Below are 26,432 nucleotides of genomic sequence, written 5' to 3'. Positions count from 1 at the left end.
AAGCTGGCCAACAGGAAATTGCGTTATCACCTGTGGGGTCAAAGATCTCAGGGCGGGCATCGAACGTCGTTATCGGAGCAGAGTTGATTTAATTAACCGGTGTGGCAGGGGTCGCGAGGGAACGGGTTTCTCTGCACCTTGAAAAATCATCCTTCACGATCGTGACTGGCGCCGTTTCCTCTTCGAGGAATGCCTCTAATTCGCTCCATCATCCCGAGTAAAATCATTCTACGAAGAGAGAACGTGACCTCTGGTATCGATGATTCACGCATCGTGACGATGCTTGTGTTTTACCTTTAGTCACGACTGACGAAAAGAAACGTGGCCCCGGCGTGAAATACGTAATTCATTAGCATTCTTGGAACCTTCCGAGACATCGGACATCCGATTCGATTTGACGAATTAGGAAGAAGGAAAATCAAACTCGAAGAGACAACGAAGCCAGACAACGACTCGAGTTTAACACTAGATTTACGGACATTGCAATTTTTTTCTAAATTATTTATTTACTGTTGTCTTCAATACATTTTTTACATGCAAACTCTATCTTGGATGTACGCTTTCCGCATACATACTTGTTACATTTATTTGTGTAGGATGCCGGCGGAAAAATTATGGCGTTTCGTCTCTGGAACCGACCACTAGAACTCGTCGATGAGGCTAACATGGACGATCCGCATCCCAGACACCCGGGTTCTATATTCACAATTGTAAACAATTAGTTCAAACTTGTTTGCTCGTGTATTTGTTGCTAAACATTTGCTTGGTGTTGTTTATTCATTGTTATGTATTTCGTAATAATTGATCTATATAAATTAACCCGTCAAATTGATGGATTTTATAGATATAATAATAAAATATAGATGTTCCAGAGAAAACGAGTAGAATATGCAATGTCTAAAGAATAATATTTGCACGTTCAGAATTTTTAAACATAAAATCGAAAACCCGTCATACTGACGGATTCCGTAAATCTAGTGTTAAGAGCATGATAAAGCCGAAACAAAGATAAACCGACGGCGAGTAAAAAGATTCTCAGAAGGTGCTCGATGTTTGACTCGTAAAGTTTCGACGATGGTTACGGAATCTCGTAAAGTACAAAGATCCTTCTAACGATAAGCGTTTGAGTTAACTGGCCCTAAATGCGAACAATCGCTCGGACCTCGTTATTGTTTATATATGTTATTATAAGAAATCCCAGTCCCTGGTTGAAACTCGCAAAGGAAACGTTCAGATAGCATACCTTAAATCATTCGAAGAAAAGTTTGGACGCGAAAGACAGGGTGAAGTCGAGCGAAAAAATTTACAACCCGCTCGTTTTCCTGGCTAGGAATGGAACTCTGGAAAGCGGATTCAGCGACATTCATTTTCGTTAAGCCAAGAAGGGAAAAGGCTGGAGGAAAAATCGTCGCCGGGGAGGAGGGTAGCCGATGGTCCCTGTAATTTTCGCGTTCCCGATGGAAAGTTCGACGTTAATGTCGCGCTCGGCGGATGCAATTTAACGGTAACACGACGATTTGCATAATTGGCCGAGATTGGCCGTGTTCCGGCGACCTGGTCCGATTCGACCGTTGAATCGAACACCGCGGAACCTCGCCACCAATCTGCTCCACCCTGTTTTAATCCGGAAAGGGAAGTAAATTAATCGTCGGGAAATGCCGATAAAAATTCGTTCGAGTACACATTTCTTGAGAAATCCTATGCAATTATTTATCGTTGCACTTGCGATTGCGTTGCGAAACCCGACTATAGGGCGTTGGCAAGATCACCTCTGCGATATCGAGACCAAATATTCGCATTGGCAGCACGTGCCGGTGATCAGGATCGTCTGACGTGCAACAAGTAACGAGGAGCGTGAAATAACGGGTCGACGAAATACGTGGACACGATGAGAAGCGGTCGTTTAGTAAACCGACGAAACTCGAAACGAGTCGGTGAACCCGGGATCTCATTGTCTCCTCGCGCAATTATCCTCGATGCGGAGTTGCAGAGAGGCATCCTCGGTTTCCGCAGGTCAAAACTGGTCAATAACTTCGACTTCGCCAAAGCTGGGACGCGTTTGCTTAATTCGAGAGCATACGGCGGCCGCTGGCACGCGTCGCATAATTCCGTTCCAATGGCCGGCGTGTTTGGAAAGCCTCGACGGAAATAGCCGGCTTCAATGAGACTCGGAAGTACAATGAACGTCGCGAACTAAGGGGATCCGATGATTACAGTCAACAGACCAGCTCGTTTCTCTTCGACTCTTGATCCTAACTCGCATTGTTCCCCGGCGTTCTCCACCGGGTTGCAACCGGAATTGGGAAGGGATGACTCGACCTACTGTCCGAAATACAACAGCCGTCTGAACGAATGTAATTTTAGGGATAAACCCGGAATCCGATTCAATGGAGCAAGAAACTTTTTATAGGAATAAAAGGTCCCCTATGACAGGCAGGGTGTCACGAAAAGCGAAACGTCTAATGGCTCTTTCTAATTTCGTCCCATCTTCGACCATCGAACCTTTCTCCTCCTTTTACAACGAAAGTAATTCGAGTTACCTGCTTCGACGAACTTCTTTTAGAAAGCAACCAGTGTACAGAACGAAAAGGAGAGATTTGAAAAACGAAACGAACGCTTTGGGTTTTCTCGAAGATCGTGTACCGTTTGAAAGCGCGTTGAAAAATTAGAGCGCCGTGATTACACGCGTTTTTACTGCTTTTGCTACAAAGTTGAATCGAACGGTATCGTTCTTCGTTTACAGTTACGCGCGACAGCTGGAGAAAGGGTGACTAGGGAGTAAACTGATGGTAATTTCGAACGGGATCGTGGCGCCCATATGGTACAGCTGGATTTTTATTTTAACCCAGAGTGCACGAGTCGAGCGGAAAGCTTTACGATCGTCTGTCACGGTAAACGTTGCTACGTGTTACGTTAGAAACGTACATTTACGGAACGAAATTAACTCGTAGAGTGGCCGAGCGTCTATCTTAGCACTATGTATGATTGATGTTCATTCGTTAATGACGCTTCTTTTGATCAATCTTAATCCATTTCTTCCCAGTGTTGAGTACACGCAACAGGAAGTTTAACTTCACAAAATGCTGTCAAAATGAACTTATTATACAAAACTCATCGTGCATGTGTTAAAAGGCATTCACAAGCTCTCTGTTTATATGTTTATTTTTCACAATTAGTCTAACACTTCGAGAAAAATAATTAATTACTCAAAACATGCAAGACACAGAGTGTTTTTCAAAATTTCATGTAATCAACAATGTTGCACATTTTGAGCAAATAACAATTTTTTATTTTTATACCAGGAATACATGCTGCTAGTTTTTAATATTTATAACATTACTTCAATTATTTTAAAGTGAAATTGATGACAAAATACCATATTTTTCACAATTTTTATTTTTACGGAAAATGGGTTAATTGCGACACCGATGAAAAAAGATATTTCCTGGAAATCTATGAACCTAATCGAAAAGTCTGTTACCATTTTCAGATATAAACGAGTGAAAATGAAATATCCGCTTATGATTTGTTCCAACGAGGAACCAGACATCTTTCAAATGCGGCTTCGCGGTACTTTTGTGTCATGAAATCGTGTCAGACTTTCTATGTTTCGAAATCGCCATTTGATACACGCAATGTATCTGCCTACACCACTCTAACAGCACACCAGGCGTTACCCATTGATTTCGATAAAACTTTGCCGATAGGTCAACAACCTATGATGCCTCATGAAACGTTTTAGAAAACAGCAGAGCGACCCTACGATCGGGCGATCGAGTCTCGGATATTGCGACAATAATTTTTGTCTTTCAATAATTCATATTCGCAAGGCCCTGACGGATCCCGTTCTCCTTCACGATCGTCCTGTTGTTCGAAATGAATTCCGACATTGGCACACCTATAGAAGAATGTAGGACTGTGACCATTCCCGGAAAGTCGAAGGTTGCGCGATCGAGTGATGTTCATTGCTCGCGAATCGAGCTGAAAAGCTCGAACGTGACACGATTATGGCTGTGAAAATGATTTCGTGAAACGTGTCGCTGATAGAAGCTCCGGAAATCTAACGAAGGCACGCGTTACCATTTCTTTTTCCAGCGATAGGAAACGCTTTCGAGCGCAGAGCCTTGGTTTTTCGAGAAGGCAAAGTCGCAATAATCTGCGGATGTAGCGAACGATGCGTCGGCTGGTACCAGTCTCGCCCACGAGCGGCACGTATCGTTTATAAAATTCTGCCCACACGTGGCACGAGCCTCTTCGTCGCCTCGATCCTCCTTCCCGTTCAGCTTAACGCTCTTGACCCCTCTGCTAAAGCCTGCCTTTCCTACGCCGCTTTAAATCCCCTTGCGCTAATCAAGATTTCCTACCTTCGCTTCCATCCGCAACGCCGCTCCAAACCGCGCCGATATCATCTCGTTACGTCGTTACCTTTTCTCGTTGCAATCATTCCAGCGAGTTTCACGCCTCGTCAAAAGTTAACGCGTTCAACGGGGAAATTCTTGGTCCGAATTGCGGAAAGGAAACAGAAAGAAGCGTTCTCATTTCTGCCACGAATAAGCCATTAGTTTTATCGCGAAACGAACTTGTTCATCGATAAACTTGCAACTTTCCAGTCTATCGATAAACGTCAAGGCTACCCGATGCACCATCCCGGGCTAATTAATCGGCTTTTCGTTGCTGCTAATTATCCATTTATCGAGCGAATCTTTCTGAATAAAGAAGAAGAACGAGAAGGCAAAAAGTCGGAAACTTTTAACCCGGCTCTCGAAAGTTTCAAACTTTACTCCAAGGTTAAGGTATAGGGTTGTCCAAAAGTCTCACATTGAAATAAATTGAAATGAAACGGAAAGTATGTGATTTTTTGGTGGTTTCTTTATTTTAACACAAAGTCTACTGTATGACATTAATTATCAAATACAATATTATATAAATGTCCTCCTCGGCTTTTTTCACCCAATTTTTCATTATATTTTCACACAAGTGGAATTGAATTTCATCAACAGCGACTGTGATTTTGTTGCTCGGTAAACTTCACTTTCCATAAACCCCATAAAAAAATCTAATGGTGTTAAATCATTCGATCTTGGTGGCAATTAGTGTCTTCTCCCCGTGAAAAATTATTCGTTCGTTAAATTTGGTCAAACGTATCAAGCTCGCAAAAAAAAAGCGGAGGACTGTTGTTTTTCATAATTAATGTCATAAAATAGACTTCGTATTAAAATAAAGTAACCATACAAAAATCAAATACTTTGCGTTTTATTTCAATTTGAAGATGTGCCACTCAATTTGGATAACTCTTGGCAAATTTCGGACTGGTAACAGAATGAAATCGGGAAAATCGTACAGATTCGACTGGTTGTTTCTTCGTTGAGGCGGCGGTTTCATTTGTCCGCAACGAATGTATTTTTCTTCCCCCGAGGGAGTTCGGTGGTATAGGGTGGTCGCACCCTCGTCAGGGTGTTCGCGGCGACAGTTTTTTCCTCGCTGATCTCGACGCGGCGCGGCGGCTCGTTTTAACGGGCAGACAATGAAGAACAATGTAAAGTGGCGAGGCGAGGTTTCATTGCCTTTCTCGCAGTCGCATTGTTTGCCTCGTCAGAAACTCACAGACAGCTCGAGGGAACGTTTAATCAAGAGTATGCTGCGAGCGAAGAATCCTAGTCGATCGTTTGCGTTCACCGGGTCTTTGCGACAACGATCATCGTTAATGCTTAAATACGTGATATCCTGATAATTAAATCGCGCCGATCGGTTCGTTAATAATTTAACGAAATTTAACGGAAACGTTTACGAAATTCTGAAAATCCTATTTCGTTCTATCAACGTTTTCAGCGAATTGAATCATCGATACTACGCAATCGATCGTGCTTCATTCTTCTTCGCGATGCCTGATTAATTATTAATGCGTATTATTATGAACAGAATTCGTCATTGTTCCCCCGTTTCATCATGGTTTTCGTGTTCGATGATGCATCTATTATTCGTCCCCGTCCGTTCCTGTATTCTCTTCGCTCGTCGATGCAAATCAACGAATTATACATCGACTGTACAAACTGCGATTCCAATGTCCACGGTGCGACGACTTCCGTTTATCCCGTTCCGCATAAACAATTCCCTGAACCTGCCTTTCATTACTCAACCCTATGACTAAAGCGATCATTCATACACCGAGAGATGATCCGTGAAACAATTACTATCGTTGACACGGCGCTCCGAGCAATTGAGCTAATGAATCAACGCGTGGAACGAGTTAGAACGTGGAAAGGGTTAAAAGATACGTAAAACGATGCCCTTCGTTGATGAACGCTGAGCCAAGTCGACGATAAGGCTTCCTAATCGGCGAGCGATTACAATGCCGGATCGCGGACACGGTCTCGATTACAAATTTCCTGCAAATCAAGGCAGCAGCCTTCGTTCACGGAAGTTGCGACCACGATATCAACTGGCATTCGCGAACCATTTACGATTTAAGCGATCCTTTCGCTCGCTAACACGTGCGCTTCAGGTGAGTCAACGTAACGGAACAACGTGTACACGAATTTTACAGTTACATCCAGCTACGTTAAATTTCTTAGCCACATCGTTGGTACGATGCACGCAGAAATCTACGTGGCTCCGATGAAATAATGGCCTCTGCCTTTGATTATTTCGTTGATATTCGACAGACGGCACAAGAGGCGCTATAAATCGTTGCTCGAAGAGTCATTCGATAAGCGGAAGTCGCGATGAATCGACCTTCCCCGTTAGACGCCGCTTATAATTATGCTCGACCACTTAATGAACGTCGCGTCGCGTCTCGTCTCGTCTGCTCGTGGCAAGGGTTGCCACTGATGGAAATCGTTTTAGCTCGTTTATAATAAATATAGAACCATTTTATGCGAGAATCGCTGTCCTTAAGAATTTCTAATGGATCTGCCTGTAACGTCGAGTAAAACGTTGGGAAGTTTACGCTGTTGGTTCGACGATAAGTACAAATTGCGAATAATTAACGACGTCCAGGTAAGATAAACGAAAGCTAAGTAGAAAATCAAATAGCAAAATCCTGTCTGCTCGTTGGTACGCGAAGCAAACGAAAGAAAGATCGCGTGGAAGTATAAACGAAACGATGGCTTAACCGGCAGGGAGGGGCAAGAAAAATATTTTCACGGTACGAAGGAAGAACGGAAATGACGATGAATCAAGCTTCCTCGTTGGAGAATGGCAATGCAAGCGAGTACACACCTCGTCGGTTCGAAGAACCACTTGACCGTGTCAACGTCTTCGAGGAGGATGGATTAATCATCGATTAGAGTCGATCAAGTTGGCTTTGAATGTGGTCGTAAAGCTTGTCGCGTATCAATGAAACACAGACACTCGACTACCCACGAACTTTCACTCTCTATTTTTTCCCTCCGCTGGCGAAGAAAATTCGTACCTACACCTCTATTAATTGGCCCTGCGCCCGCGACAACGCGATAGTATCGATACGCATAGTTTTGTAACTTATCAACCGTGGCTAGCTAATTAGCCTAGATTAAAGCCGATGTAACGAACCAATGCAACGAGGATGTTTATGCGACCTCTACTACGCACGGATGTGGCTCATTAATTTACGATACGTTTGCAATTAAAATATTAATCACCGCGGAGAAAAACTATGTAATCTTGGGCGTGCCTCGACCTAGCCAAGCCTCGTGTCCATATCAGACATCTTTTTTATCGAAACGAAACACGCACCTTCTGTTTGTGTTTATTACATAGCTTCCAATTCATCGTAGAATCTAGTTATACTGCCTGCTTTCCATTTCCGATTGTTTACAAATTCTCCGATCAAGTTGGAGAACTGTACGCTCGTTAATTCTTTTGTATCCACCGAGCAAATGTAAACAGCGTGGAAAGATAGAAGGAAAATTGAGCCGTTGGAAAATCGGGAACAAGGATATCGTGTGCGAAACGAAATCGATCGCGATGCTGCTTCTAGCTGGAATTGCGTGGTATAGAAAAGATTGCATAAAAGACACGCGGGAAGATGACGTTTCGCGAACGAAAGTTCGAATCTTTAGAAGCTACTCTCAAGGACTCTCGGCGAGTACCTTCACGGTTCTGCGAGCGTTCTAAGGACGCGAAAAGTAATGAACGCACAACGCTAGATCGCGCGGCGCAACGAATAATTAAGCCGTTGTTGCTCTTTTTCTCTTTCGTTCGTCGTCGCAGCCGTTCTCGTTTCAGCGTCGCTTAGCAAACGAAACACGGAAAATCGTTTTGCTAGGAAAGCAGGCTAGATTCTTGAAGGGAACTCGACGATGATTCGTTAGCGCGCATTGTTTCACAGGTTACGGAGCAACTCCGCAACTGTTGGAAACGCGTAACCATCGCTGAGTCAACCAGTTTTCTCGCGTATGTGCACCGACTCGACAATCAGCTCCGGAGAGTTTGTTTTTCTTCCGAATTAAATTATCTGCAAAATTGTTGCGTCGTTCTCTCGCCGAAACGAAGACAATAGAAATTTTTTTAATTTATATCGACTCCTCGGGAACGTTCCTGCGTAAAATTTCTGATTTATTTCCGAATTTCCTACGGGATATCTCACTTCTGAACTTAAGCTATAACCTTCCCGGAAGAAAGGACGCGGATCGATGCTTCGTATAAACGCGAACGCGATTGCAGTTAGATACCTTCGAATCGGAGCGGTGCATGCATTCTACGCGCACAGTACAGAAGGGTATATTATTTTTTTTTAGACACATCGCACCCTGATAAACGATTAAACCAGATTCCCATAAATTGTCGATACGGTCGCGTGTATTACCTATTTACGCGTATGGTCTGCTCGTAAATCTTCATCGATTCGACGATCACCCTCTCCGTGTCCCCTAACAGCGATGAAGATAAATTTCTCAACTGGTCCTTCTGCTCTCTATACAATTTTCTACGTTCCTTCCTCTCGCGACAATTATTCATTCCGATAAACCGAGCTCAGATAACCAGTTGGCTTTATTACTTTTTGTCGGGAGAAAAAAATTTCACGATAACAGGGGTTCGCATTAATGTAGTCGTTAATGGATCGCATTCGCTCGAAACCTTTCGCCATGGTAGAGTTTCCCCGAAAAGCGATCATAGTTCTATGGGTCACTAACTTACGCTAAACTATGACGTTCTATTCGGTAACACCGTCTCTAGTTTACTTTGAATATTCAAGTTATAACTTTGGACCGTACGAAATTAAGTTTACCTAGAAGCTGTAGCAAATTCGAAGTAAGAATATACATCTTGACAATGATTTTTAGTATTGTCAATACAGATAAAGAATTAATTTTGTAGTACGTATCTTGTTTTGCTTGTCTGTCACAATTATGAATAAACAAATGAAAGAAATTATGTATACAGTATATTTTGTACGATGAAGAAATATGAGTGACGTTGGTGCCCGTAGGTCGTTTTGTTAGAGGACGACTATAGTCGGCGCTGGTAGGGTTAAGCGGGGTTTGCATTGTTTGGCTACTCCAAAACCTCTACCACGCGCGATTAACGATGCGCATATATCGTACCCCATGCAGAGTCCCCCATTCGTTTTCATTTTCGAATAAATGTTTTATAATAAAGGTAAACTCGAACGAGTTTCTATGTTTCAATTCGATTTCTTTTGTCGTTTGTTAAAAACCACACGTAAGCTCGTAGTATATGTACGTGCACCTGCATAGGATACAAGACAGTCAACCGGAACTGGTGCGTGAATCGTCACAAGATCGGATTAATCATTACACACGATTTACATTGTCAATGAGAATTAGTCATTGTAAGTGCACGCGACATACCGCCTGAGAAAAAATTCTAATTATTGTCTAGCACCGAACGCGTCGAGCGTTTGAAAGAAACAATGCATTTAAAGGTTAATAACCTCGCGATCAAGAAACGTCGAATACACGTAATTATCAGATCAACTGTCTTGTTTGTTAATGTAACCGCTTGGAAAAAGAGAAAGAAAAAGTGACTTACCGTGGCTCTCGGTGTACACGTCAGGTAGGATTGCGAGCAGCACCAAAATCAGCACCAATTTGCACTGCACCGTCACACCACCGACGATCCATCGTGGATTCGAGCACCGGATATCACTTGGCATGTTTTTCGGGCAGTGGATCGCAGTGCACTAATCTCACGCGAACGTCATGACAACCGCTTATCACGTTTTTACCTTCCGTCTTTTATCCGCTTTCGTGACGCGCACACCACCCCGTACTGACCACCCTACCAGACTGCTCTGCCGGTCTGGACTGTTGCGACACCTCTGATGGAACCTCGACCCCCACCATCCACGCGTATCGAGCTCTACCGAACGGCGCACGAACGTAGCCGAACTCTACCGAGCTCGCAGCGCGCCGGAACGAGCCGCGTTTAAACTACGAATTATTCATCCGTTTCGTGTTCTGTATCCCGTTCTTTATTCAATCTTTTTCCCATTTTACTTTTTTATTCTTCGATAGCCACTGTTGTATCTCTGTTGTTCTCTTTCTCCTTGACCTCTGCAAATACGAATAATCTATCAGCTGCTATCAATTGATGATAGTATACAATAATACGATTGAAATAAGAATAATTAAGAAATCATTAAGAAAGAAGAATGAAATTATTGACATTTTTTAATACAACAAAGAGATTTTATTTTGTTATTTCATTCGAAATTTGTAGAAAGATAGTTCGAACGTTGATTGAATTCGAGGAGAAAAACGTTTCGTGGTTTGACTCGTTTACGAATATCGATCAAACAGCATGCGGAACTTCGGCACGATCGGTCGACGATAACTTGAAATATATCAAAAGCCCTTGTTAATTGCCTTTGAATTCCAACCATGGAAGACTTACGAAAGGAATTGATCCGAAAAATAGTAAATGGTTGCAGGCAGTACAACGTGCACACAACTAAAGACTTTGCTTCTTTTTTGGTAAGCTCTTCGGGAAATATATTCAAGATAACCTACGTAATTGTTAATTGCTGATAACTTTATCGTATAGTTTACTTTATATCAATTGAATCCTGAGTACGAAATCAAAAAGGACGACGACGAACGCAACACTATAATTGTCGAGGCGATAGTGGAAAAAATACACAACCAAGACAGAGCAAGTTTAACGATATTAAAGAATCAATTGTACTTTTCCAAACATTATCATGAAAAAGGTCAGAATTAATTTTAAATATTCCATTTATCGTACAACGTCGCTATCGTTAATGTCTGACATTTTAGAGGAAACTGTTAAACGGCACAGACTACGTTTACACCAAAAAACGGGGCCTATGGTAGCGGAAATCTGCGAAACTGATAAAATCTCCGACAATCAAGAAGCTGAAAAATTGTATCAGAAGATGTTAGTGGTTATCACTGTACTGAGTGGTCTTGGAAATCCTACCGTACCAAGTGTACTTCGGTAAAAAAAAAAGTACACAATGTTTCTGTCTTTCTTATGGCAATATACTGATTTATTCTTTACTTCAGAGAAGTCTCGGTAGCGTTACAAAGCGTTTTCCAACCTTCGGAATTAGAACAATATGTGAAAATGTCTAAGCGAGAGAAGGAGGAACATTTGATGGAACTGATGTGCATAGTCGCAGGGATACGTTTGTTTAACAGAGATTGTCAACGTGGCGGAGAAGGGATAGACGATTGTGGGTCCCTTATCAACCTTATGAATGAATACCATTGAAAAGAAACGAATCGCTAACGAAGGATGACTTTTAGTGCCAGCGATTCTACAAGAAGCTGTTAAAAAGACTCACGAATCCATTATCGAATTTCTGGAACATTTAATGTCGAAGATTTACAAGTTCACCGCAGCCGTGGAGAAGTCTGTCCTAATGAAAGCGATAATACCGTTCGGAATCTTTACGAAGAAAAATGTAAACTGGGCGAAGGAAATGTTGACTGCCTGTCGGCAACAAGAAATTTATGTCAGGTTGTTCCAGCTGAAACTTTGCTAACGATAATTTACCGCCGTCAAATTTTACAAACTTGGATCGTTATTCTATCTGTCGCAGAAAATTATTGAGCGACGTGGAACACAGTGACAAACAGATCCAGGACATTATGGAAAAACTTCAGGGAAGACTGTTCAAGCTTCACGACACCGTGAGATATAGAACCGCCATACCCACTGTTCAAGTCTACGTAAGAACTCGATAATTTTTCCTTTTCCTCTACCGAGTTTTCCTTTTGTAATCGTAAAATCTTGTCGACGATCCGTTTAGCCGCAATTCATCGATCTAGCCGACATATGGATGGGATTGCAAGACGAGGTGATCGTATTGAGTAGCTTCAACAATTTCCTTTGGGAATTGCAAAGTCTCGGCATAAAGGTAATTGTTAAACGTAATTATCGTACGATTCGATCAACAATTTCAAGATCTCACGTATCATAGACCGTGAGTGTCTTCAATGAAACGATACTGGACGATATGCTGGGCTCCGAGGAAATTCTCACGGATGCTGAGAGATTGGAACGAACTATGGGCAGTATAATAAGTAAACAATAGAAATTACAAATTATTAATATTCTAAGATTCGTAAGAAAATTACAGGTTTAATTACGATTCTTCTTTATCAGCGGAATGCGGTGACTGTACCCTTTATTATCCGAACGAAACGAAGGATTTTGATAACATAAATCTGGAGGTAAGATAAGATGGATACAGTTAGAATCGAGAATCGTGCTGAAGGTTCCAGGTAAACGCGACATTCCTAGGTTAACGAATGTCCCATCAGTTCTTAGGATTTTGCGCGTGGACGTTCGTGGACGGCCAAGGAGCTCTGATCCCGGGAAACCCGAATAACGGAGTTGCCAAATGGAAAGGAAGATATTATGTGTTCTGTTCGAAGAATGCGGCCGAAAATTTTGGAAAAGATCCTGACAGGTATAATCATCAAATATAAGATGAAACATTATCAACATCATTGATGAAAAAAATCTTCTCTAACAGTTGCATTTACGATGCCCTCAATTTCATACGTAATAATTTGGAGTACGTGTACCTGTTCCAAGTATACAAGGATATTAAAAATCTAAAAACACACGAGATGTAAGTATAATTACATTCTTTTTTTCTCAATGTCCTGTTAAAATAACCGTACGATTGATAAGACCATCGGAAGAAGGGCCTCAATTAAAAACCATCCAACATCAAATGGTCCAAACGGACGTTCATATACTTCCACCCCTTATCGATAAGGACTATAGCTCAAATGTTTGGGAATTCAGAAGAAGAGCTTTACATTTGGTAAGTACTGTTAAATTAATATGAATAAACAGAGGTTTTATGGTTTTTCTCCTAGGCAACCATAAGACACTATGCAACGCATAGCACGCAAACGGATAAATCAAACTTCCGTTACGGTGTTTACGTACAAGCTGCTCCGCCCCGGGACAAACAGATTCAAACGAGAAGAGATAATTATATGAATACAAAGAAACTGTTGACTTACATATTTGGTCTACGAGGAAGATACGATGACAATCAACATGTATTATCCTTCTTGGAAGAGGAGTTGGAACACTTGTAGGTATACGGCTTCATGGATGCGAATTAACAAAATGGATAGGATGTATCGAGGATTACCCACGCATGAAAACATCTACGAGCACCCTTTAAAAAAAAAACGAAAGCAATATTTTTTAATGACATTTTCAAATACATTTACGGAATATCAGGACAATTCGCATATTTTTTGTTTTGTTCTTTGTTTAAAAAAGAAATTAATATTATTTTACTTGATCATTCCGTGCACACAATTCTTGTTAACCGCGTTGTAATGTTTCCCTTAGTCTTATCGTGGAACGTCAGCAATTTCATTTTCTTGGTAGTGGCTTTTACTGATTTAGGCCAGCATTCGTATTAATTTATATTCAAAATACACAAATTCATTCCATACATCGAGGTATGGATATATCCGGTATAGAAGTAACTTCCTTACCTCACACCATGAACCTAACTTATTTTCTACTCTTCAACATTGCGCAGTGCTGAACATACTGTGACTTTTTTTTGTTTTGTTTAATATGCATACATCGTACCTTCGCTGAAATACATTATTTACTTCATCTTTTACCATTAAGTCTTAAAAGTTAGGTCAATTTTTTTTACACCAAGAAACCTATATTACGACAATAATTAGTAATTACACGATAATACAATTAAATTTCACTTAGTAATAATTTCAGTGTATAATGTAACTATTATACAGAAGAGGTACAGGATGTTGATTTTTCTTTTGTATCGTCTTTCTCTTTATTTTTACCGTACTTTATTTATTTTTTTCTTTCTTTTTTTTTTTAAATTAATTTTACCTCATATTCTCTCTCTCCTTTTTGTTAACAAAATCAATTTTGCCCTATTACATCCATAGTTGAAAAATAACCGACGTCAAAAGAGGATGAAAATATTGTGTGATACTTGAGCGGCAGCTTATGATTTAAAATTAAAAAAAAGAAATCAAGTAGAGCTTCATTAATATTTTTTCCAATCGTTGAAAGCATTTAAATTAATGTCACATAATAAAATAAACAGTAAAAAATAAAAAAAGGTCACTTTTAAAATGATTTCAAAGACCTCTTTACGTTGCTTTGACTTTCCTGCCACAACGGCACACTGTATTTTCATACCTAGTAAAATGGGGGCTTGCTGCTGTTTAGAAGAAACATCAGGCAAACGATTGAACCTTAATTCTGAATACATTGACTTAAAACCAGCTTATTGACTATCGGCCATTTTAATTGTTTGCCACATTTCGAACTCGTCCGAGCGTCCATGGTACCGGCCCTTTCTTTCTCAACGTCCCAACGTCGCGTCGATTGATTTGCTACTGTTTTCTGGGTCCAGTCGTCAGCGTACACAGTTTGGACAGCCTTTTAACAATGTTAACGAGCCACGCTTTTCATAATGCCCATAAATTAAAGTACTACACTGCGAACATTTAGCGAAACAAAGCAGCTACCATGGACAACAGAGTACATCGGAATGGTGTAAACATGGCTAACGTCTTAAGTCGCAAGAAATATGTTTGTGTTTTTATGTCTATGTATTTATGTATCGTGTGGAAAGATGGAGAGATGCATTTTGCATCCTTGGAATATGTTATACAATGTTTATAACTTGTCAGAGATCATGGTTCATAGATGATTTAATCTACAAAATGACTTTTGAGGTACTTCATCATACCGAAAGTTCTGAAACGTTTTACTCCAATTACTTTCATTAATTCATCGTCGCAAATTGCGAACTGTTTGTTCTTCGGATCCTGAAAACAAGCACGATATACGGTTAGTACAGTTAAAGGGGTATAAGAGAGAAAGTAAAGTATCTAATGGCGAATCATGAAATCCAATACTTACATAAAGATTCCTCTCTTTGATGATACTCCAAACCTTCTTTACAACTTCGTGTCGGGCCATTTGTTCGGCACCAACGACAGCAGCAAGCTCTGGAGACAATGTAATGGCTCGAGTATAGCCACCTTTACCTTTACCACCACCGCCACCACCGCCACCTTTCTTTGCTGTACCACTTTGCGCTTTCTTATTTTTACCCCAATCTTCGTCGCTGTCGCTGTCGCTACCCTTCTTCTTCCCTTTCTTTCCAGGTTTACCTGCTAAACAAAAACACGTGAATACGGAGGGAATAAAAGGATGTATATGAATTCGTTGCAGAAAATCTAAATAAATAAATACTCTTCTTTGGGGTAGCTTTTGGTTTCTTTGGACTGTATTCTTCGTCGCTAGCATCATCGTCGCTTGCACTTTCTTCGTCATCGGAAGATGCTTTTTTACGTTTATTTACTGCTTTCTTTGCAGGACCTCTTTTGGCCGGTTTCTTTTCTTCTTCTTCCTCCTCTTCTTCAGATCCCTCTTCCTCTTCTTCTTCAGCATCCTCGGATTCTTCGCTGGCAGTCGTCTTCTTCTTCTTCTTCTTAGCTCCATCTTGCTTTTCTTGTAAGCACTCCATGACTAAACTGTCCACTTCTTTTTTCCTGTATCCATCATACGCATTTCAATTATTGCAGAATTTTCATAGGATATCAGAGAAAAATAGAAATTTATTTATAACGAGAATGTCGAAAGAGGAACGAGGTAGTCACCTAAAAGAACCAGTACCACACAGAGTATCTTTCTTTTTTATCTAGGACAAAGGTAAACTAACTCTTAAGTCATTTGAACTAAAGAGTGCCTGTTATTGTCCAAACTTTATTTAGTTCAGAATATTACATAATAATAAATTTGCTATTAAATTTATTAATGAATCAAAATAGAATACATATAAATCTTTACGTGCTTTGTTAAATGTTTTTAATCCTGTCTTACCTCTCAGCAAGATCTATGTCCAATTTTCCTTCAATTTGTAGCCTTATTTTCTTAGCAGACATAGTTGTTAGGTCTGCATCCTTAAGAATAGCTGAAAAGAATAAATAATCCATCAATTGTACAGTTTATTTTAATAATATTATACCTGATCAAAGATTAAATCCGTAAATTATTTGCAAAATGTTAAAATTCAAAATATTACATAAAACGGATAAAATCTAGGGTAATGTAGTTTCCCGCGCCAGGAGGCTAGTAAATATTGAACGTAAATGGCCGCCGTTATATCGTGCCGGTTGCTGATTGTCTGTATCCCAAAGAAAAGAATTTCTGAAAGTAAAACTGGCAGTGAAAATTTATGAAGTTAATTGTGCTTCTAAAACTGCTTGCTTTACACTGGCCGATCGATCGTCGAGCTCGTTGAACTGTGGAACAACGGAAAATCGGTAAACGTTCAACCGTATATGAACGACAAAGATTCGAGGTGATCGGGAACGTGGTGCGTATTCCTGAAAAAAATACCCTCGAAGGAAAAAAATGGATCAAGGACGAAAATTCAAAGTCAAGAGAAATAATAATCGTCTATCGCAGGGCATTACGATTATCTGAGACGGCGGGAAATGGCATAAACTAACATCGTGCCTACGATCGCGCAACGGAATAATATTTGAGGAACAATGCTATCACTTGGAGCGATAAAATAAAAATTATTGAAACAGAATTCGTTGAAATATCCTGGTAAATGAGAGCACGGTCCGTGTTAAGATTCCTTTTAACGGAATAAAAGACACTGAAAACAAGAGAAAGAGTGAGATACGGAGCATGCGATGGCTTCAGGCGCGCGCCACCACAGCTTGGACGCGTCATACAGCATACTATAGGACAAGGACAGGGAAAGCATCCATTTCTAGAAAACCAAGGAGAAATGAAAACTTTGTCAAGGGATCGAAAAATTTTGTAAAAAATCTATTAATGGATCGGGTTAGGATTGGATTAGGTCATGCAATATATCGTTAAGGCTGTACGTAGATGAAAATACGATGTATCACGGTTGTAATGGCCGGCGTGGGGCACGCCACTTCGTCGCATACGTGCGCGCTAAAGTCGTCACGTCGCAAGAGTAAAGAGCCCGATTTCCTACGTATTCCCACTCACGAACGTACGAGTAATTAACAGCACGAATAATTGGAACTTTAATTTTATGATATACGAAGTTCAGAATTCGGTAAATCGAAGGATATCGCCACTTACCGGTGATCTCTTTGCGTAGCTCTTCGTTTGAAATATCAGCCATCGTGATGTTTCTCGCTCTGCGAACTGCTGCTAACTGAACCTATGCCGGCTGCGGCGGACTCCCGTAGCGTTCGTTGATACAGTCAATCTAGAAAGTGAATCCGAATACGTTAGGTTTAGGAAAGTTCAAAAACGGATAACTCATGATGGGTGCGTTAAAAATGAATACTCTATACACCAAATCGTATTAGTTTTTTACGGGCTACAAGTTTCTCATGACGCCCCACTCGTAATTTTGCAATCGAAAGACCTTATTCTAAGGTTCCGCCAGCATGGTCGTGTAATCGTTTCAGTTGATACTGTACTTCAAGCGACCGCTCGTGGCTGCCGGTGGCGTCTACGGTACAGTCGGCTCGTACACATAGTGTTGTTTCTTCCAAAGAATATATTTTCAAAAATCCATAACATTGTTATCCGTCACTTTAGAGGGATATTGTATACACCAAATCGGGTCAATTTTTTTTTCTCTACAAGTTTCTCATGACGCCCCTTGGCCAATATTGTGATTTAACCGATCGAAATATGATTTTTCATAATCGTTCAGGCAATTTTATCGAATCGGACTGTACAGACCGACCACTCCGAGATTCGTAGCGTCGAGCATATAGTCGCATCATATGACAATCAGTATACATTCTACAGATATGCTAAAAAAACGACTAGTTTATTGAATAACGGTCGGAATTTTAGTTACGTTATGCACCGAACAGTGCAACACAAATATGGTTATTGTTAGAGCTAAGCATTTATTTTGCCATGTATCTCCATATCATCTGTATCATTATTCATTATTTTTATCTATAACAATTTCTAGCATTCTGTTTATGAAACCAGAAATTTTGCGGGTCAATAACATGCAAATACAGGAGATTCCGTATTTGCTTGCAATATAAATCAAGTTTATATAACAAATATGCATCTATCATATCTAAAAACTGATACATTCACGTGTAATTGCATCCAATCAGTACGATATTTTAATAGGCCGCGACTGTCGAAGCGGCCACTTGGTTTCTTCCTCGCGTTAGTGGTACAGTAACAATGGACACGTTTGGAAGGATGTTCCCGATAAATGATGTTTGAAAATTCATAACTTTTTAACGGTAGCTCCTAGGAAAATGCTGTACATACAAAATCGTATCAGTTTTTTACAAGGAAAATGTTTCTCAGGAAGCGCCTTTGTCGATTTTACCATGTTACGCCTCTAGCTGGCATACTCAACGACTTCGCCTGGAATAATTTCAATACTGACTGTACCCAATCTGTTAGGTTAGTTGCAGGGCAAATTTCTCAATAAAATCCTATATAAATTTGTTTTGAAAAATTTACCAAAATACATTGATATTTTTTTAAAGACGATCTACGTGTTTACATTCTTTTATTTCAGCCTGAAAAATATATTTGCTGATGACACGTCGAAACATAGTGCCGCCACGGGTGTTTGAACGCGTTAAGATGGCGGTTCCATTTTTAGCGGATTCTATGGTACGTTATCGATTATTATTCAAAATATTTAGTAGAAACAAATGATTTGTTCCCTGTAGGTGTCGCTATGATCAATTTGTCTAAATGTTACATAGAAAAACTCTGATTTTTTGAACACGAATTAATAACATTACAACGTTTTACTAAAAATATATCGTTTTCCCTCCCAATTTTCGGTCACTTCCGGTGTAACAACATTATTATATTTACAATGAAGAACTACTTACTCTTTTTTGCTGTTAAAGTACCTTAAATATTTGAGAATGTATTATAAACATGATATTTTCTGGTCTAATCGTCAGCTTGTTATATCCTTTTTATGTATAATGCATAGGTTATAGTTACAAACTCGTCTTGGAAATATTGATATTTTCCGACAGCAATTGTGTTTGTCTTGCCATCTATCCGATGCACTACGCACTTCTTTACTAAGAACAGTGACTACAGATGCAAAAGACTGGACGTGACTTTGTTTTCGAGGGGTCATAATTTTGGTGGTTCCAGATACCCCCAGGTGAAATTAGATCTGCATGTACTATTAAAGCTTTTAATCAACCGTGAGAATATTTTTCTTATGTATTTGAGAACATATGATCATTTGGCGGCCTCGAAAATGCCCAAAAGTTCCTTGTTTCGCCAAAAAACGAAATTTTTCGTGTTTCATTAGTTCCACAGGGTGTTTTAACAGGCAGTGACTACGGATACAAGAAAACTGGACATAATTTTGTTCGCGAAGGATCATGATTTTGGGGTCCCAGACACCCCCAGGCACAGTTAGGTCTGTATGTACAGAACATATAGTCGGTATGACTATCATGCCTGTTTTACCTTACACAGATTACTGAAAAGACACAACTTTTACTCCTTCAAACTCTATTTTTTATTTATTATTATGTTAATATAGTAGGATACAGCAAATGATGCTTATTCTCAAGGGACAAACTCAAAATCCCTTGTTGGAGTCTTGTTGGATTTTTAGTCACTGTAACCTGTAGGGAGTCGTTTCCCACTTTCCGCAGTCGGTGGAGTGGTGAGATCGATCAGCATGGCTGAAGCTGCCAGGGAGTTCGTTACCGACCGTCCAGCTGTAAAGACTACGTTCATGGGAACGCCATTCTAACACGCAATAAAGTCAAGTACTGTGCACCGATAGTTCTAACCAGAACAACCGTTACATTCATTCTCACCCGCTGCAGGTCTCCCGCAAACTGGGAAACACTAGCGCCCTCTCTCAGGAGGTCGCTGAAACTAGTGGACAGCTTATCGACTGCAAGGGGATAGAAGTTAATGATTTTATCCTCCTGCAGCCGATAAGTTGTCGAGCAAATTCCGCGGTCTCCCGATAGCTCGCACTAGTGGAAACCGATCGGTAAGTTATTAAGTAGTTTGCGCCATTTTTGTATAGATGACGCTGTGACTGAAGATGAGAGCTCCATCTCCTACCTTTTCGATGTCTGAAGACAGACTGACGCGCTTCAACAATAAACGGCTAATATGTAGTCAAATTTAGCTAAATCAAGCCTACCGACCATGACTTAATAAATTAGTCGATAATAAATCAAAGGGATTGTGAGCCAAGGACTATAAGAAGGATAAAATCAGAAATTTCATCTTCCTCATGAGCTTATGTAATATGCTAAGGAAATCAATAAAGTAAATTAAATAAACTCTGGACTGCGGGTGTCTGGGACCCCTAAAATCATGACCCTTCAAGAACAAAAGCATGTCCAGTATTTTTGTATTTGTAGTCGCCGTTTTTGGCACAGGTCAGGGGAGAGCTTATGACATCGTCATTTTCTGTAGGAAAATGCGGTACAAAAATGAAAAGTATATAGCGCCATCTATTTAAATCGTTCAAATTCTTCGTGCATGTTCCTTCGTAACCTCTAAACTATACGCGACAGTGTTTTACGTCGGAAAAAATTACGTGTACCGTAAAAACGTAGTTTAGTTGGAATCCCATTGCTGTCACGTTCACGCGTTTAATTACTATTATCGTGCGTGAATAACAAACATTAGAGATACGATTCGACTTCTAACGGGTAAAAGAAAACACGACTGACAGAAGATCGAAGAACGAAAACTTGCAAGTCCTACCTGTTGTCACAATATTCGAGCACGATAACAAAATCTTTTTCATAATTTTATGAAACAATTTAATTCATTGTGTAATCTGTAACTGGCGAAGATATTAATCGACTGCATTTAACATTAAATTTTTATGCAGCAATAGGATCATCCAAAGGGATAAAGTTCAATACATGGATCCAGCAAAATTTTGAAAGCTCTTCTACATATTTGTTACACAGATAATCTCCCTGTGAACTTTATTCGTCGATTATGTGCAAATAGAAATTCACAGTATTTGGCACATTCCAGTTTCAATCATTTTTGCTGATAAGAATCATTCCTATTAGGTTATTTACCTGAGATAAGAGTAATCAAGGATGTGATTATAAAACCTCGTTGATTCTGAAGGTAAGCTTATAAATTTTCCAGTATTATTTCTCTTTTGAATATAAAAACGTATAGTATGTTACTTGCAATTATACAGAAACCTAGTAAATTATTAACTTTATTCTTTAGGTTTAGGTATCACACAAACTAAATTCAATTGCACTGTACTGCAAAGACTGCTGTTGTTTTGCATAAGGATTAAGTATCAACTTTGAAAGACTAAACTACAAAAGAAAACTCTTTAAAATGAATAGCTCTATGCGCGAGAAATTTCTTACCTTTGCTGATGTTATAATTAGGGTACCACCTTTATTTATCATAGATGAGTTACTTAAAATGGGGCTTGGAATGCCGAATGATAACGTTGTGCTGGATAGCACAGAGAATGGTTTTAAAATATCAAAAGTTTCAGACAGCGTTGTTGACTCAGTGACACCTAATTCATTAATGATAGATCCATTTGATTTTGATCATCTTGTCTATAAAATATATTTCATAATTGTATTGAAGAGTCTATGCTGCTGCTTAGGTAAGATATTTAGATTATAAACACTATAATAGATAAGTTTAAAATATTTTGTTTTCTAAATTTAGGTAGTAAACATTGTTTAAATATTGTGCATTTTATTTTTCTGTGTAAAAATTGTTTTGTAATCTTGTTATTATAGTAGATAAAATCTAGCACTTAAACATAAGGTAGTATTTAGAGAAATAAATTTGAAAGAATTTGAAAGCAGTAGTAGAATGGTGTCTTTATATTCAGAGTAGCGTGATTAATTTCTGTAGGTCATTGTATATGTAAAGAGGAGCAGACCTTTCATTATACAATTGTCAAAGTATTCATGAAATGTCAGTCAAATTATACACAGCCAACATGTGACTGATTTCTCTTTTTTTGTACAGTTTTAAAATGACTATTAATAATAAAATGAATATTGGTATTTGACAGACAAATATTTTTTCAGGATGTGTTGCTGCAATATGCACATTTATGTTATGGACAAAACATCTAATAATTGTATACCTATATTTAATATCAGTAGGAGCAGTATTTATATCCTATTGGTCAAATGTTAGTACAATGAAAGCTGTTATAGCATACGTGAACGCACATGAATCAACAACTAGCATACTTGATGACATTTTATGTCTTAATTTAAAATACGTTTTAAACGAAGGACCCGGCCTGTTGATCGTTCAAAACTATATATTGCAATGCTTATTAGCTAGTATTTTTTGTTACATTCATCTTGCACCAAGGTATCCAATTCAGCAGAAACTTCTTGTACTAAGTTTTATGGCACCGTCAATTTTGGGTCTTTGCCCTCTTCCGGTAAGTTCGATTTAATATATTTGTTTCAATTTAAAACAATTATATTCTTAAAGAAAATTACATGCACGAACGCACGCATCATTTTAATTTTTATTTATATTGAAAACTGGATGTATCGTACAGTTAGCATTTCTTATATTTATGTTTTTGAACGTACCGTAACGAATGTAATCTTTTCATTTCCAGACGCAAGTTTTGTACAATGCACCCGTGTTTGCCGCACTTCTACCCTTGGCAGTATGCAAATTTGTTATTTGGTACAACGGAATCTCCATACTAAAAACAATGTACATAGGTTACCAACACGCGCGTAATTTTGTAAGTAACTATGGATTGTCAGCGCTCGTCGAGACAGAGTGGATCCGACTGAACGTACCGTGCGTGTTACGCACGTTCTGGATCCTACGCGTGGGCGGACAAGTGGTCCAAATTCTTAGCAATCATTACGACGAAGAGGATTTCACTTATACCTTAATGATTAAAACTCTGTTGGTGAATGGCTGTGAAACTCTGACAGCGGTCTTAGGAATGACCAGTATAATATCGTTTATCTGCCATTACATCGGTTGCTTCTTTCAATGGGTACTGCTGACAGTGGACGAGGACGAGAAAAGCATCGGCACCCTATCCGCTACTTTGTTTTACGTTCTGGCTCTTCAGACTGGGCTGACCAGCTTGGACCGAGAGAAACGTTTGGTCAGACTGTGCCGTAACTTTTGTTTATTACTGATGGCGGTTCTACACTTTGTACACAACATCGTGAATCCTCTGTTAATGTCACTGAGTGCCTCTCACAATCCGGCTCTTCATCGGCATATTCGTGCCCTGGCGGTATGCGTGTTTCTAATACTGCTACCAGTGTCGTTACTGGCATTCCTTTGGTCGCACTACACCGTGTGCACGTGGCTATTGGCAGTGTCGGTATTCGGTATCGAGGTGATCGTTAAAGTGTTGGTCTCCCTCGCCATCTACTCTCTCTTCCTCATCGACGCTTATCGCAGCGTGTTCTGGGAGCAGCTGGACGATTGTGTCTACATTATACGATCGTTTGGTAACACGGTCGAGTTCACTTTCGGGATCATCCTGTTCATAAATGGCTTCTGGATTTTAGTGTTCGAATCCGGTGGAGCGATTCGCGCGATCATGATATGCATTCATGCTTATTTTAACATTTGGTGCGAAGCAAAGGCTGGATGGAGCGTGTTCATGAAGCGTCGTACAGCTGTTAACAAGATCAATTCTTTACCGGAAGCTAAAGCGGAGGAACTTCGAAAACTGGACGACGTCTGCGCTATCTGTTACCAAGAGATGGAGAGTGCCAAGATCACGCATTGCAATCATTACTTTCATAGCGTTTGCCTAAGGAAGTGGTTGTACGTGCAAGATCGTTGCCCGCTTTGTCACGATGTGCTGTACAAAGTGGAGAACGGCCGTCGAGCCAGGGACACGGCGGAAGATCAAAGATAACGTCTTCCAATTAGTGAATGAAGACAGGTGAAAAGACGCATAGTTTTATTGTGATATATACACACACATATATATATATATATATCATACAGAGAAACTGTTGCGAATTCAAAACTTGCATAGTTAAGGCATCGATCTGTGGAAATCTTGCCCGAGAAAGTTTCGTTTCTCGCAAAAAGTCGCTCAAATTTCGGTACTCGGGGCAACGACTGTAACATTTCAAGCGCGACCAAGTCGACGTTGTTGCCCGAACGAGAAATTTGATCGCATGGAAAAAAAAATCTGTAAACCGATAAGTTTCACGAGTAATCGTTTTGTTACCACTTATTGCATATACATTTAGCTAATGGAACTCCTTTAATCTTACGATACCAGAAGCTGCGACTTTTAATGACAGTCGTAAACCGTTCGCACCTAATGTAACTTATCTTTACATTTCTACAAACGTTTAACGCAATAACGAAGCTTCCTTGTGCACGCGTATTGGGCTTCAATCTTCCATTTTTTCTAACGCTAACTTTATGTAATCCTGAATAGATGAAATCGCGAACAAAGCTCGTACGATTTTTTCCATTAGAAATAAACGTACTTTGAAATATGATCGAACGAATTATCGTGTATATTTCTCAGCGCGTGAAATAGTTTACTTTAAGCCCTCGAAAGACTGCAACAGAAAATACATGCGTTTCTATTTCTCTGACATAAATTGTACTCTTTATTTATGATTTCATAGGAAAAAATTTTTTTAATTGATTGTCGAATTAATTTAACACGTTGACTGATTGAATTATAGTGCGCTATAGTAATTGTCCTTAGCTAATGATATTCTTAACACTTTCTCGTCACAAATCCTTAAACTAATTTTAGTAAATTTTTAAATCTTCTCTTTCTTTCTTCACTTGTTTAATTATTTAATTAAATTATAGCTCAGGTGACGGTGGACGTGTTAAGTTAATTACAAGATAATGATGCGGTATCACGAGATTCACGTTTTTTCTTGAATTCGATAGAAGAAAGCAACGCACGATTCGAAGAATTTCCTAGTATCGTATTAGTCGCAGAGTGTTGCTGTGGTACAAAAATTTCGGATGCAATGAACAGTAGACGGTGCGATTTTGTATATCGATTTTTTGCAGGTCTGAAAGCAGTCTAACATTTTCCAGATCAACGAGACTATATCCGTCTGTTTTGGATTTCAATCACTTTCTCTGTCGTTCCGAAATCGAATCCACAAGCCTTTGTGATAGTAGTTAATAGAGAAGATAGTAAGTTTCCTAATTTATTGCAACAAAGCATTATTTACTTACACGATTTAAATAACAACCGTATAATAATGTTTCGTTTGTAAGGTCAGATCTTGTCCAATAAATGTTATATTTTTAATACGTTCTTGTTCTTTCGAGAATCCTGTCTTTGTCCCCGACGTATATACTTAAATACAAGTCACCAAAAAATTTTACAATCACAAGTTTCGCTGTCACGCGGAACACGGTGACGAAGAATTCGTCGCCGTTTACCTTGCAGATTAATCGCTGCGCCTTTGCATAATTAGAGCAATTCTACCGTGGGTGATGTAACTGGGTGAAGGACACGTTATCGTATATAGTTACCAACCACGTGTTCGGTTCTAGGTTTCCCAGGAATTCATTTGAAATCAACAAACTTGGCCATCAAAGAATCAACAATTTAATTGAATAATTTTTTAATTGCTTAAGTCGATCCATTTAGTCGAAATACCTGTATGCCTAGAACGAATTCGAAGAAGGTATTTCAGTCATAAATATTCGATTCATAGATTCATCCTGTTGACGGTAAAACACACTTTCACCCAAAAAGAAAACGATTTCCAAAAAAAGAAAAAAAAAATCGAACGAGATAAGTCCGCATGGAGAAAGCAGGATGTAAAAGCTATGGAGAATTTTCGTTCGTTTCTCATTTTCGATAACAACTCCTGATTAACTATTCGCGCCAGATATACATACATACTTTCCTAGTTATTTCCCTTCCTCTCTCTCTGTTCCACACTCTTTCACATCGCAGTTGCAGACCGCTGTGTTTGATCTCCGAAAGTCCCCAGTTT

At 39.5% G+C, this 26,432-nt stretch overlaps 4 protein-coding genes and 1 long non-coding RNA gene across 9 annotated transcripts in view; 2 read left to right on the top strand and 3 right to left on the bottom strand.

The window, feature by feature from the left end:
* Positions 1–10,274, bottom strand: part of LOC114875119 (disintegrin and metalloproteinase domain-containing protein 19) — a 44,208-nt gene extending 33,934 nt beyond the window's left edge. Inside the window, exon 1 of the mRNA XM_029185063.2 lies at positions 9,973–10,274. Coding sequence (XP_029040896.2) covers positions 9,973–10,096 — 124 coding nt within the window. The 5' untranslated portion in view covers positions 10,097–10,274. The remainder of the gene's footprint in view (positions 1–9,972) is intronic.
* Positions 9,634–14,459, top strand: LOC114875126 (cilia- and flagella-associated protein 206-like). 4 transcript variants are annotated; one of them, XM_029185080.2, is made up of 14 exons: positions 9,634–9,702; positions 10,663–10,916; positions 10,987–11,152; positions 11,220–11,400; positions 11,469–11,638; positions 11,712–11,925; positions 12,008–12,137; positions 12,218–12,325; positions 12,389–12,491; positions 12,574–12,641; positions 12,732–12,880; positions 12,947–13,045; positions 13,108–13,243; positions 13,299–14,459. In XM_029185080.2, the coding sequence occupies exons 2-14, from the start codon at positions 10,824–10,826 to the stop codon at positions 13,524–13,526; spliced, it is 1,845 nt and encodes a 614-aa protein (XP_029040913.1). In that variant the 5' UTR covers positions 9,634–9,702; positions 10,663–10,823; the 3' UTR covers positions 13,527–14,459. The 4 variants fall into 4 exon arrangements, with proteins under 4 accessions (XP_029040913.1, XP_029040911.1, XP_046143178.1 ...); XM_029185078.2 differs by having other exon boundaries at positions 9,689–9,901; XM_046287221.1 differs by lacking the exon at positions 9,634–9,702 and adding an exon at positions 9,706–9,772.
* LOC114875140 (nucleolin 1) lies at positions 13,611–17,677 on the bottom strand. 2 transcript variants are annotated; one of them, XM_029185104.2, is made up of 5 exons: positions 17,569–17,677; positions 16,321–16,411; positions 15,691–15,989; positions 15,355–15,611; positions 13,611–15,260 (listed from the first exon to the last, which is right to left on the bottom strand). In XM_029185104.2, the coding sequence occupies exons 1-5, from the start codon at positions 17,609–17,611 to the stop codon at positions 15,144–15,146; spliced, it is 807 nt and encodes a 268-aa protein (XP_029040937.1). In that variant the 5' UTR covers positions 17,612–17,677; the 3' UTR covers positions 13,611–15,143. The 2 variants fall into 2 exon arrangements, with proteins under 2 accessions (XP_029040937.1, XP_029040938.1); XM_029185105.2 differs by having other exon boundaries at positions 15,355–15,608.
* A 3,236-nt stretch (positions 17,678–20,913) lies between these two features.
* Positions 20,914–25,735, top strand: LOC114875125 (protein TRC8 homolog). The gene is made up of 4 exons (XM_029185077.2): positions 20,914–21,573; positions 21,682–22,081; positions 22,518–22,885; positions 23,072–25,735. The coding sequence occupies exons 2-4, from the start codon at positions 21,799–21,801 to the stop codon at positions 24,350–24,352; spliced, it is 1,932 nt and encodes a 643-aa protein (XP_029040910.1). The 5' UTR covers positions 20,914–21,573; positions 21,682–21,798; the 3' UTR covers positions 24,353–25,735.
* Positions 25,124–26,430, bottom strand: LOC123988166. Its single transcript, XR_006829705.1, has 2 exons — positions 26,339–26,430; positions 25,124–26,097 (listed from the first exon to the last, which is right to left on the bottom strand). It is a non-coding gene; the product is annotated as an uncharacterized LOC123988166 (long non-coding RNA).
* Positions 26,431–26,432: the final 2 nt, after the last annotated feature.

This window comes from Osmia bicornis, chromosome 9, assembly GCF_907164935.1.
Source record: "Osmia bicornis bicornis chromosome 9, iOsmBic2.1, whole genome shotgun sequence".
NCBI classification, from domain to species: domain Eukaryota; kingdom Metazoa; phylum Arthropoda; class Insecta; order Hymenoptera; family Megachilidae; genus Osmia; species Osmia bicornis.
The sequence above is the reverse complement of the archived record's forward strand: the minus strand, read 5'-3'. Positions and strand labels throughout refer to the sequence as shown.